Here is a 13,574-nt window from a genome sequence, read left to right on the forward strand (position 1 = left end):
TGAGTGACCACCTGTAATCGGATCTCACTTCCCCACGCTATATGGAAATAAACACGGAGATCATTTCTGTTTGCAAAGCCCAAATGTGTTGTTTTTAACTGGCAGGAGGCAGTGATACACTTTCTGTGCAAGTCTGCCAGAAATTAAAAGATGAAGAAGAAGGGGAAGTTGTTTGCAGACCTTGACGCGTGGGCAAAATCAGGAGAAGTCAGACAGGGTCTATTCCTTGGTGCAGGCAAACCAAATTGCCCAAGATGCTTGATGCACTCATAATATATCTGGTGCACTAATAAGTACCTACTCTGCCTATGCAGAGGATGTCAGCTAAGTAGGCGGTCCTACAATGTGGCCCAGGACACATTAACGAACACACTGCTGAAAGAATGTGGCCATATGCAGCCATGATCATCTCCGAATATGGTCTGAGTGATCAGATCTCACTGTCCCTAAAGCATCCACTTGCCATCAGATCAGCAAAGACGTATGTTAATACCAGGTGTGACAGGGCCTCAGTACAACTGATGCTGGCAGACCGGCTGTTGCAGAGCTGGAATCAAAATCATGATAATTTCTTTTACATGGTGTGATTGTTGTTATACAGTGCAGAGGGGATTCAACAGGATCCTGTGTAACAACAAATTTAGCTTCATTTCATTTTCAGGTAACACATGCCAGATATTACATCTCACCTTGTTGCTTGAGGTGCATCAGAGTCAGTATATTAAGGTTTAAGTTTAACATAAACCTGTATCCTATGTTTTTTCTTTTTCTCAGCAGCAGTTGCAGAGTGGATCATTTCAGTTAAAGTGCGTGATCAGGTCAACTCTGATTGTTCTGAGTTGATCGATGGATTAGAGGTGGGTGAAGGCAAACTTTTAGACCCAGTGCTGGACTGCGGGGTGTGTGGTTTCCATGGGAACGCAGCTGGTTTCATTTAAAGTAGGTTGGAAAAGATACAGACAACACTAAAATGGGAGCGCTGGTCTAAAAAATACAGCGCTCTATTTCTATATCAGTTAATTTGACTGCGCCTGGTGCTCTGCTGCTCCATTTGTGCCAAGAATGTGCTATGCGCTCAGAGAGTACGGTGCTCTGAATAACAGAACAATATTAGCGTTTCAAATGCTCCAATTGGTGATAATGTGTCAAGCTGCCACAAATAAATTAATGCATGGGAACCCTGGAAAGCACCAATAATCAACCCTACAGTCTTGTCGCAAAAGCTTTATGGAAGTATTGGGTCAAAAATATTGTGATATTTGATTTTCTCCATATCACCCGGCAGTAATTAATATAAGTCTGCAATTTCTAATTAGAAATTTCAGTGCTTACCATTTTAATACTGCCATCTCAGGCCAACTTTTCTTAGCCTATTAGAGACACAAAACATGCAACCTTGCACACTAGGCCTTTCCTTGGGTTGGCTCTGACTCTACATCTGAATTGTAAATTTAAGCAGTTAAAACATAGGTTCTCTGTCTGTTTGAATCTGACAAGTGAGAGGACAACATTGATTAAAATCCTAACTCATAAACACTGGTGAATGTTTGGCAAGCTGGTTAATTTACGCCACATTTGTTCTCATTTTATGACCAGTTTTTATACACCTACCACGTGCCTTCTCAACTTCCCACAACCTTTACAACATCTGGCGAACCGTCTATAACGACACAAGTTCTCAGCATAAATGTCTGCAGTTAGCGACACAGTTGGAGATAACAAGCTTAAATAATGCATCTTAGAGGTGTCAATGTCTTGGCAAGTTATCGAGTGCAGCCAGTGGATGATAAGTGGCAGGAGATGGCTGTGGCCAAGTTGCTAAAGAGAAGGAACCACAACTTCTATTCAACTTCCTGCAACAGTCAACAACAGTCCAACAACAGCTACAGATGAGACCATGAGACCTTTCCCGCTCACATATTGTAATCTCAGAGGCTCCATGTGTGATGCAGTGAAGCTAAAATACTTCACGACAGACACCAGGCCTGAGTGTTAAACTCACTACTAATAGCTGATAATCATAAAGAACAGATGCTTGGCAGGAGCAGAGGAAGAGAGGTAGAGAGATGACATGGTAGAGAAGGAAGCAGCAGCAGCAGCAGGAGGAGGAGTGAAGATAAGGAGAGGAAAGAGGAGTAAGGATGTAGAAGGAGATAAAGAGAGGAAAGAGAGAGGAGTGATGGAGATAAGGAGACAGAGAAACAAACGAGTGTGTCAGAGATGGACACAGAGATGAATAGTGACAAGAGGGGCTCCAAAGCTCCGTCTGCTTTATCAATGACTGTGTGAATGACAGCGTAACCTTCTGTGTGTGTTTGTGTGTGTTTTAGCTGATTGAGACCGACTTTGACAGAAGGGCACATTGACATTTCTCAGAGGACCCTGACAACAACAAGGAAAGGAAGGAGACACAAAACAAATGAAAGCTTGCGCTCTCTCTCTCTTACACACACATACACACCAACACACACACACACACACACACACACACACACACACACACACTCAGGGCAGTGTGTATTGGGCAGGTCTGGTTGGCTCTAACATGATTACAGAGGGATGATTCTCCTCAATAACTCTTAGCCCTGAGAGCTAAACCTGGATCAATCTAACCTCCTTCCTGTGTGTGTGTGTAGTTAGTGTATTTGTACCTTGTTTGCGTGTGTGGTTGTGTATCTTGCTGCAGGCCAGCTGTTCGTCATGAGGAGTTCAGGCGGAAACAGCCATTTTGGAGACATGACAACACACCAAATGTAACCTATGTATGTATAGGTGTGAATGTGTGTGTATATGTTGCATTTTTAAAACCAAGAAAACAAAGCAAATTTCTTAACTTCTGGTCTGCAAAATAAATATATATAAACTATATAAATGGAGATAACCAATGTTGAAACATTTTTTTTGAAATCAATGGCAAATTATTTTTTTCTCTGGTTTATATCATTGTAAACTGAATAAAATCAAAATATTTTCTGGTTTCTTCACTCCTCTGTGACAGAAAACTGAATATCTTTGGGTTGTGGACAAAAGAAGACATTTGAGGACATCATTCGGGCTCTGGGGAACACCAATCGACATTTTTGTACACCATTTTCTGACATTTATATATGAGGAGACGTCAAGGTTTCAAAATGTCATCTTTGTCTCTGGGAAACTCTCATGGGCGATAAGGAGAGAAAAGAAGATCTGACACGTGACAAAGGTTTCTTCCCCTGCCACAGACATTTTTAATCACTCCAAGAACTCATGATATAAAGTAAAATATATTGTTGTGTGTGGTGCTTCTGCGATTACATAATCTGGTCGTGTGCAGCTCCCTCCTCTCTCTTTATCTGTACATCCCTTTCTCATTTGTTGGCTCTTTATCTCCAATGTATCCCTTCCGCTCTTTCCTGGTCCATCTCCTCATCTCTACATCTCTACCTACTCCTCCTCTCTGATTCAGCTAGAGGTTGGATCACTCCTGCTCTGAACATCTTTGATAAAACTGGCAAAATGACACACACATGGTTAGTTTATCCATCGGTTAGTTGTTTGGTCGATAAATAATCAGAAAAATTGTGAAAAATGTCGATCGGCGTTTCCTAAAGCCCAAGATGACGTCCTTAAATGTCTTGTGTTGTCCACAACCCCTCAAATATTTGGTTAACTGTCACAGAGAAGTAAAGACACTAGAAAATAGCGACATTTAAGACGCTGGAATCAGAGAATTTTACCTCTTATTCCCCTCAAAATGACTCAAATTAATTAAATTATAATCTAATTAGTTAGGGATGAATTTAATAATTGCAGCTCTACACAACACACAACACTTTGAAGGTAGATCCTCTGTCTGCCTCTTGGCCTCTTTTAGGCATCCCACATGTTATGCTGCTTGCTTTCAGTGTGTGTGTGTGTGTGTGATATATTCACTGTAATACTTCTCAGAGATCAATAAGCTGTTCCTTTATCACTGTGGCGACGTCTTCTATGGCTTTCAGGACAATTTGCCATGATAACAACAATCATTCATCACCTTGCCAAAGACTACAAGTCCCAAGATTCCCTCTTGCTTCACCGACTCCCAGCAAAACCTACACTACCTGACACCATCGCTCACATTGAATCACTGTTTGTATTCTGCCTTATAGTCATCTATAGTTTGTATTTTCACAACTGTAGTTAGGTCTAGTTTTTTTAGGGTCTGGAGGCAAAAATCCAAGTTGTTCTCCTGTTGATTATAAACTCCGCAGTATTTGCTCTCACGAAAAAATTACAGATTATAATATCCGCTTCTAGCTTTGGGAGTGAGTTGATTATTTTCACAAATCTGTCCAAGATCATAAAAATAACACACAGCCTCTTCCTCCGCTGCAGAACCATTTCTGAACACACACACACACACACACACACACACACACTCTCTCTCTCTCATCTGCGGATCAATACATGGCCTCCATGGATGCCTGGTGTAATATCAGCTCTTTACTGTCTGCTGTGTTATTGTGCTCTAACTCATCCTCCCTCCTCTTCTCTATGCATTACACTCGCTCTCTTCGTCTTTCTGTCAATGCTCCGAGCTTTCTGCTTCTCAGCCACCTCTCTGCTATCTCCTCCCATCAACGTTCACGTCTCTTTTTTGTCTCCCGTTGCATCTGTTTGTTTTACCCCTGTCTCATCTGTTTGTCTCATCCTGTCTCCATCACTTTGCCGTTCGCCTGTCCATCCCTGACTCTGTGTGTTTTGAGGAAGGGAGATGGACGGCACGGCGCAGAGGAAAGAGGATGGAAACATGCAGAAGGCGGAGGCCGCAAAGTGGAAGCAGGGAAGGATAGAGAGGTGAAGGAGAAAGAGTGGGTGTGATGAAGATCAAGGGGGTAAAGAGAGGAGAGATGGAGGGAGACACTGAGGAGAGAAAGGGAGGAGAGACCGAGAGAGGGAGAGAAAAGAGGATGAGGGGTGGGGGGTGGGGGGGGGGGGGTCTGTAGTATGTCTCCTCTCTCTGTAATCGTGTTAACTGGCGGCTCCAAGCCTGGCCTCTTCAGCTGTCACACACACAAACACACACACATGCACACAGCACCTGTGTATGCCTGACAGACAGCTCATTCATCACAATTAACCAATTACAGCCTCCGCCGGTCTGTCTGAACCCGCCTACTGTGGGAGGGAAGGGAGGAGAGCATGAGAGAGAGGAAAACAGGAACATGGTGGAAAGAAAGAAAGAGAAACTGTGTGGAAACAAGAGTTTGGCTTTGAATCATGTATTTACGTGCACCTGTTATTTATGTGGTGTGTCATTGTGTGTTAGCCGCATATATATCACGATCCGTGTGTGTGTTTACCTGAGGCCACGGTATTGATGGCCCCCTCCTGTCCGATGATGTGCTCCTTCAGCCTCCTCTCCAGGGGGAACCTCCTCCTCTCCTCCGCCTCCCGCCGAGCCTGCGCCTCCTGGAACTAGACGGAGGTAAAGAGGATGGACATGCAGAAAACAGATGAGACAGTCAATGACTCAGGACAAGAAGGGAGACAGGTGAGAAATCAGCTCTCCAGGGAAAAACAGGGGGACACTGAAGAGTCTGTCTGCAAGTCTCTTCCTCTTTACTGTCATCTTTACTTCTTTACCAATAGGGCTGCGCAATATTTTTATCGCCAATGCCATGTCAACTTGTGCAAAAAACACATCGCAAAAGACGGCAATATAGCACCCGCATTTTTGGATAAGCTAAAACAGTATCAGTCAAAGACAGCACATTAAATTGTAACACCAGGGTGTCTACAGATATAACCAAGTTAAACTTCAGACCTTTTAAAACCTTTTTAATACCACCTTACATGAAATTTAAGACCAAACCTGTAATGGAAATACACATTATATATATGTGTTTGTGTGTGTGAGGGTGTGACAAAAAACTAGGGTGTATAAGTACTCTTTCTAACTAAACACACTGATGTCAGCTCAAAATGAACAGTAAGGAAAAATGACAACAATTAGGTGAGTTTAGGTGTTTAATGTGTTAAATGCTATTTATATTGCAAATCTTCGGTCTGTTCAATGACTGTAAACTGTCATTGGGTCTGTCAGGCTGGAGAAAGGCTTAGGCCTTATATTGAGAAAACTTAATTTAAGACATTTTAAGACTTTTTAAGGATCTGTAGACACCCTGAACGATCACTTTTTTGTATTGGTGCCTTTGTGTGTGGGTCACTTTGTTGAATGAAATAATGTTGGAAGTAATTTCCTTTTATTGTTTTAATTCAACAAGCAATTTGTTGTGTTTTAGCAGCTTACTGGAAGCAGCAGAAAGGCAGAACAGAGTACACTTTAATACCTATTTTTTTTATGGCGAGTAATTACAATACTTAACAGCATTATCACATATTTTCCACATATTGTGCAGCCCCATTTACCACCCATACAAACTTTGCAGCTCATCGCCAAAAAAGAGACAACAAACATGCCAAAAACACACCAAGAAGCAGCAAAGTGCGGCCTGCAGCTAACTGCTTTGCAAAGACTATGGAAAGCTGTGCACCTGTTTAATTCTGCTGGGAAGTGCAGCCAAACATAAAGTTTGGGATAGTTTAACTTTTAGCAGTGAATTACAGCCAGAGAATACCCATAGGCAATCAGTGAAGTCCTGTGACTCCTGTGACTTATGTTGGAAGGAATTTCTTTCCCATCTGAAACACATGGACATGCCTCCCAACCGCAGTAAAATTAATTATTTTATTTATTTATTTTTATGAATTCAACCTTTATTTAACCAGGACGTCTCATTGAGTTTGAACATCTTTTTTACAAGAGACCTGGCCGAGGTAGCAGCCAATCAAAACACATTCGAAATCCAACAAATACAACATATAATACAAAAATCCACAATAAAACAACAACTATTCAAACATAGCGGCCTCTCAAAAAAAACAAGCACATGTCTCTGCCACCACATTCTTTATGATGCCCTTAAATTCATCAGTGGATATAAGTGTCTCTAATCTTTGTTTATTGCTGCACACCGAACACTTTGCTGCTACTTGGTGTGTTTTCAGTATTATATTGTTGTGCAAAGCTGACTGAAAAAATCCATTCTAGATGCAACAATAGAGCTGTTTCTCCCTTTTTTCATATTAAAGGGTTGTGGTGTCTCTGCTACTCCCTTCACCTCCTCCCTCCAACTCCCGCCTCTTTAACACACTACCTCTGTCTGCCTTTGCCTTCAGTTCTCTTACACGCATTCCCTCTTTTATGCTGATCTGATCTATTTTTCCACCTCTTTCTCTGCCCAAATCTTTTCTCTACCTTTATTTTCACAGTTTCTCTCCCTCTTTCTTTCTCACAGCCACCCAACGCCTCATTCATCCTTTCCTCTTTGTCCTCTCAGACTACAGGTTTTCACCCCGCAGTGGAGGCTGGCTGTTTATTCTCTCTCTCTTCATCTTGCTTAGCTCTGGCCCGCTGTCAAGCTGGGAGATAACTACGGGTAACTCAAGTTTTATTTAAGAAAACAGCTGACCTCACCTCTACTACTATACACCAGTGAAAATACTGAGAGCTGAGCAGAGAGGGGTCCCTGCAGTCAGCTGATGCTACACCATCGCTCAGATACAAGATAACCAAGCTTCGAGATCAACCTCAATCAGAGTTCACAGTTTAAAACCGATGTTAACAATCGGGAAAAAATACCAACTATCGGAAAAAATATTTCACAAAAAAGAACTATTTTTTTTAATTTGTTTAATATAGAGCCCCATATAACAATATCTATATACTGTTAATATATAATCCAACTTGTTCAGCACGTTTTTAACCCCAGTTAACCTCGACCAGCTTTCACATCTCTTACACTCAATAGCACCTGTCACTCAGTCAGCAGAGTGACACAGACCTCCTGAGGAGTGTGTGTCTGTGTGCGTGAAGGCAAGTAAATGACACAGATGTCTGCTGAGTGAATAGCGCTGAGTCATACAGACCAGGCCACAGGAAACTACTGCAGCATCAAAACATTAGTGTACATGGAAACTAATGTTTTTAATTTGCTTGTACATTCTGCACAGTCTGTACAGGAGTGTGTGTCTGTGTATGAGTGTCATACCTTGCCCTCAAACTCCTGCAGCACTTTGCTCACTTCTCCTTCCTTAGCGTAGGCCCGTGCTGTGTGTCCCAAAGCATTGGTCTGCAGGGGGTTGGCACCTGAATGCAAGCATGCAACACACAAACATACAGGTCATACGTTAGATACACAAATCCAGTTATTTGTAGACACTTATAAAATGGTAGAAACTAACAACAGGGCAGCAACATTTCTTTTTTTTTTTTTTTTTTTTTTTGCTACACACTCCACCTCAGCAGGAGGCTCAAAACGTCGATGGAGGAAGTGAGCTTAGGGGTGAGAGGTCACATGGGTTCAGGGGTCACCGAGACTAACTGAAGTGAAGCAATAGGGCAATGCAATGACCCTGTAGGGGGTTCATATCTACAACGCGTGCCAATAACACACACTTTGACCCCGACACCCGCACACCAACACCCTGGGTTATTATACAATCCATACACAGCACAGGTTGTTGCAGGTTGGGGGCCATTGAGGCACAGGAGCACACGCACATCACACAGCAGGAGGGGTCAAACGGAGGAAAAAAAATTTACTAAACGGATCTTTAAGGTGTCGGAGTATGAATGAGGAAAAGAACCATAATGTCACAGCGTGCGTGAAGTGTGCCAGGAGTTGTCAGTGAGGGTGGTTAGCGGTGCCTTCTGCCCTGACCTGTGCCACCACGCTCAACCCACACATATGTGCCTCCACATGAACAGGTGAATGTTTCCATTGCATCAGCTATAAGCAAGACAAAATGAAAATGCTATAAATAATGTAAGGAACTTTGTTTTTGTTGCAAAATCAGCTTCACATTTGGAAAAGACTCTTTTTGTAAGAAAACAAAGTGACACTACACAAACACACAAAGGTGTAGCTTTGGTCTCTAGAAGATACTTGACGACTAAGACATGCCATCCTCCAGGCTTTGGCTACTGTAGGGCTGCAACTTATGATTATTTTCATTATTGATTAATCTGCCCATTTAATCGAGTACTAGTTTCTTGATAAATTGTCAGAAAATAATCTAAAAATCCAAAGCTATTCATTTTATTATTATGATGACAAAGAAAAGCATCAAATCCTCACATTTAAGAAGCATGAAACCAGCAAATGTTTGGCTTTTAAGCTTGAAAAAAAAAAAAATACTTAAAGAGATGATACACAGACTTCAACAATCTATACCCAAAATCTCAAAGATGATTCTTGTAATAGATGTAAAAGTTCCCTTGCAATACTGGCTCATACATTCTGGTCTTGCCTGCGTCGCTTAATTTATTGGTTCTCCACTTTTGAAGCCCTTTCCAAAATCCTTGAAACAACAATTGATCCAGATCCTCTTACAGCATTTTTTGGTATTCAGTGTGAAAACCTTTCTTCTTTCAGGTACAGTCAAACTGCATTGCTTATGTCACCCTTTTAACCAGAGGACTTATATTACTTAAATGGAGGCAGGTGACGTAAAGATTTTTGATTGTCAAAATAGCTGACAATTAATTTTCTGTTGATAGACTAATCGATCAATCTGTAACAAAAGGCATCCATAGCACCATCTACTCTCACAAACTGAAACTGAAGTCCAACAACAAGAGGGGAAAATGCAAGGCACTGTGGTTCTTCAGTATATTAAGACGCCTTTAATGTTTAATAGCTGACACCAACACATTTCTGCTTAAAGCCTTTGTCGGAGTGAAAGCAGTTTGAATGCTTGATCAGATTTGTGCTCATCATTACTTACTCTTTGATCGGACAGTGTCTGATCTGCTAGTTTTGGGCCTTAATATAATTTAACAAACTTTAAATTTGCTGACACACGAGAGGAAGTGCAGGGAGTGACATAAAATGTGTCACTTAATGATTAGTCAGCAGGGAATACAATGAAATCTCTATGTTATGAGGATATAGTGTGATTAAAATGAATCACTGACACATTATAAGTGACAATACACCTTTAAGATATATTGAATCATCATCTATCTATTCAGGTCTCTGCTGTACCTGCTCAGCTGATGAGCGGATATTTGTACCAAATCTCAACTACACTAAGTTGTACTCTAAGTTTTTCTGAGTGAGCTACACTCAGAAAAACTCTTCACAGTGCCTGTAATCATTACAGGTGCTGGTTGTTCCTCTCGCTCTGAGCACCGACCGCAGAGACTAATAATCACTGTGATCATTATCGATAAACCCCTAAATTTTGTGACCTGCTCACGAAGCTATCGATCCCACCGTACACCACTAATCCCTCCACCCACCAAAAACATGAGGGAGGAAAGCAATAAAGTACCCCCCACCCTACACACACACACACTGGACATAATAAATAGCATCATTTAGGGCTTTAATATCAGGCCAACCCTCTGGGCCATAGCACTTTATAACAGGATCAACACTAACGACACTCACACAAACAGCCCCCCCCATTTGAACGCTCACACTCACACTCACACTCTCTCTCACACACACACACACACACGCATACACAGGATCCCTTCATTAGGAGTGCTTTAGTTATGCCTATTAGGAGTCCCCTCCTCTTTCCTATTTCCTCCTCCCTCTCTTTCACTGCAGCTGGTGGGAGAGAGCCCCTGCTGGTCTTTGTGCATGTGTGTCCTTGTATCTGTATTGTGTGTGTCTGCGAGCATGTGTGTCTCCTCTGGCCTCCTACCACCTACGGAGCCGTCCATTACTGAGCGCCTGTGGCCACGGGCCTGATGTGGAGCCTGGGGAGAAGCTAGAGAGCCTCCGCAGGTAGGGCGAGGGACTGAGGGGCGAGGAGAGGCCCAAGGGTGGGCCTGGAGACTGTGATGGATGGAGATGCGAGTCGAGGGCCGGCTAAGGCCAAAAGAGCAAACCCACGGCTGGCGGAGTAACGTGGACTCACACAAACACAAGGGAAATAAGACGGTAAAGGAGACACACAACTCCACACAGATCCGCACGCATTGTGCACATCCATGAAGGGAAGATGACGCACAATCAGACGACACACACACATCCAAATCCACATAGATGTCCTGAAGCTGTGCAGTTTATAAGATTTTTTGTGATGATGTAAAAAAAGATGGATAGGAGGCGACAAAGAGGAAATGGATTCAAGAAAAAAAGGGAGTAGCAATAACACACGCTTTGTCAACAATAATCAAACGCATTAAAAACTAATATAAAAGTCCTTAATTACAAAGAATCACACACACACGGGCAGCAATATGTCGGTGATTGACAGTGTGTGATGTCATGATTGTTATTGGCCGCGATGGTGGCGCCAAACCGGCAACGACCCAGTCGGGTGCGCAAAAGCCCACCCTGTCTTTAATCAGATTGACTTAAAACAAATGTCTCTGCTTTGTGAAATTTCTTACCTTTTTAATTCAAAAATGCGTCTGCAGAACATTTGATCAAGTTAGACCGAGTGATTTGTTTAAGCGTACAGAGTGCTGCTCACTGACGCAGGAGTGAGACGGGAGGGGCGGCAAGCAGACAGAGCTCTGGATGCACCATCCATCATAAACATAAACAAGACATTAATACTAGCTTGTGTGTTTGTGTGTGTGTATGCACTGATGGTGGTTGGGGTGTTTGATCCAAAAAATGGAAAAATCTTTTTAGATTAAAAACATATCAGCCTAAAAAGCAACGACTACAAATGTCCCCCCAAGTTAGATTCAAAAAGGCGTGTACGTACTTAAACATATCAAAAAAGCGTACATGAATATATTAATAATTTCATGCACAAGCACACACATGTGCACACAAAGACATATATTCATACATATACACACTCACAAAGACACACACATTCTGTGATTGTGGAGTTACCCCAAGGGCATGTTCTGTGCGGAGGTCACAGTTCAACTAGGCCTCGCTTGTTTAAGAGCTGCTCGTCTGGAAACTGAGGGGGATATTCTGCCCCGAGGGTCTTTGAGTGTGTGTGTGTGTGTGTGAGTGTGTGCGTGTGTGTGTGTGTCGGTGGAGCTGAGTCAACGACAGGTGCGAGTGTAATGGGGGTGAGTAGAGAGGGGGTATGAACAAGTGATCAATTTCAAATGAGCTTTGTAATACTGTTTATATTACTCGGGGGTGGGAGTGTTAAGATGATGATACATGGAAAGCTTCTTAAAGCTGAGGTGATGCTGCCTTCAGCTCTGAGGACAAAATGAGAACCATTTAGTTTGTATAGCAAAGGCTAAGGTGAGGAGCCTGACATGTGTCTTGAATTAACAATTTGTTTCCTCGCATTAATAAACTGCTCCTTAGAATAAATATTTTTTGGCTTTTAACAACACAGAAACAATCTTCTCCCAAAACATAACCTCCACAGTATTACATGAGCAAAGTAACTGTCAATTGAATACAGCTTGAGCTTTATCCAGCCTAACAACAGATAAAGACATTCTGTTAAATCACTGGGACTTTTCCCTTCAGGTCGACAATATAATTGAGTTCTGTCAGTTTGTTTTAGCTGAGACTGACAGAGTCCAGGTGACAGCTGGATTTTTTTGCAGTTTTTCCTCACGAGGGACGGACTGGATCATCTTTTTTTTTTTTAAAGATTGTTTTTGGGGGTCTTTTTTGCCTTCAATGAAAGGACAGTTTAAAGTGTGAAGGTGGGGAGACAGAGAGGGGATGACATGTAGCAAGGGGCTGCGGGCTGGAATTGAGCCCACAGCTGCTGCAGCAAGGAAACTGCATTTGTACATGGGGCACACGCCTTACCTACTTAACTACTGGGGGCCCCAGGACTCGAATCATCTAGGCAGTAGTGGCAAAAATCCTCATCCGTTGTCTTCCTCCCTTTCTCTGAAGACTAAACACCAAAATACTATAAATGTAAATGGGGAGCATACACGTGAGTCATGGCAAATTCAAGGACCCCCTACTGTCATAACCTCGCTTAAGATTTTCACTGTTTAGGTTGACATACTAAAAAAGAAGGAGATTCTTGGTCCACGTTTAAGAATCATACTACCATGAAATTAAACTGCAGACTATGTGTAGATATTTAGACCCTCAGAGATCCCTCATGGACTCTGAAGTTGAGTTAGGGATGCTTGGGTTGGGCAATAACAGTAGAAATGTGTCCACCGGTAGAGATTTGGCAATACAGTTTCAATCGCAGAAGCTATTCGGGGCAGGCTGTGTATCAAATTGGGACTGGATTCTCACGTGATCATGTGAATCCAGCATCGCAGGGTAGCATGTTTTGGGCAGACATGGAGGAGGAGAGAGAAGTTGTAGATGTAGAAACATTTTAAATTAAATTAAAATTATTTCTCAGGAACCTTAAACCTTTCTTTTTTGTTGTCTCATGTGGGGCAGTTTTTTTTGCTTGTATTAAAGCTCCAAATAAAAGAAGAAAATAATCAAATGTGATGAAGTAAGCAAACCGTTCCTTAACTGAACATTCAGAGCAATTACTGTATTATAATATATATTGTTAGCCTGGTAGGACCATCCTGGTGAGATGAGCTCAACATTCTGTTTCACTCTCTGTATCAG

The 13,574-nt window shown here is 42.2% G+C and overlaps 1 protein-coding gene across 1 annotated transcript in view; it reads right to left on the reverse strand.

Annotated features, from left to right (window-relative positions):
* The window catches only part of clpb (ClpB family mitochondrial disaggregase), a 49,161-nt gene that overhangs the window by 13,540 nt on the left and 22,047 nt on the right, over nucleotides 1-13,574 (reverse strand). The window contains exons 6-7 of the mRNA XM_033631742.2: nucleotides 8,076-8,173; nucleotides 5,325-5,439 (exon numbers count right to left, since the gene is read on the reverse strand). Coding sequence (XP_033487633.2) covers nucleotides 5,325-5,439; nucleotides 8,076-8,173 — 213 coding nt within the window. The remainder of the gene's footprint in view (nucleotides 1-5,324; nucleotides 5,440-8,075; nucleotides 8,174-13,574) is intronic.

This window comes from Epinephelus lanceolatus, chromosome 4 (genome assembly GCF_041903045.1).
Source record: "Epinephelus lanceolatus isolate andai-2023 chromosome 4, ASM4190304v1, whole genome shotgun sequence".
Lineage (NCBI taxonomy): Eukaryota > Metazoa > Chordata > Actinopteri > Perciformes > Serranidae > Epinephelus > Epinephelus lanceolatus.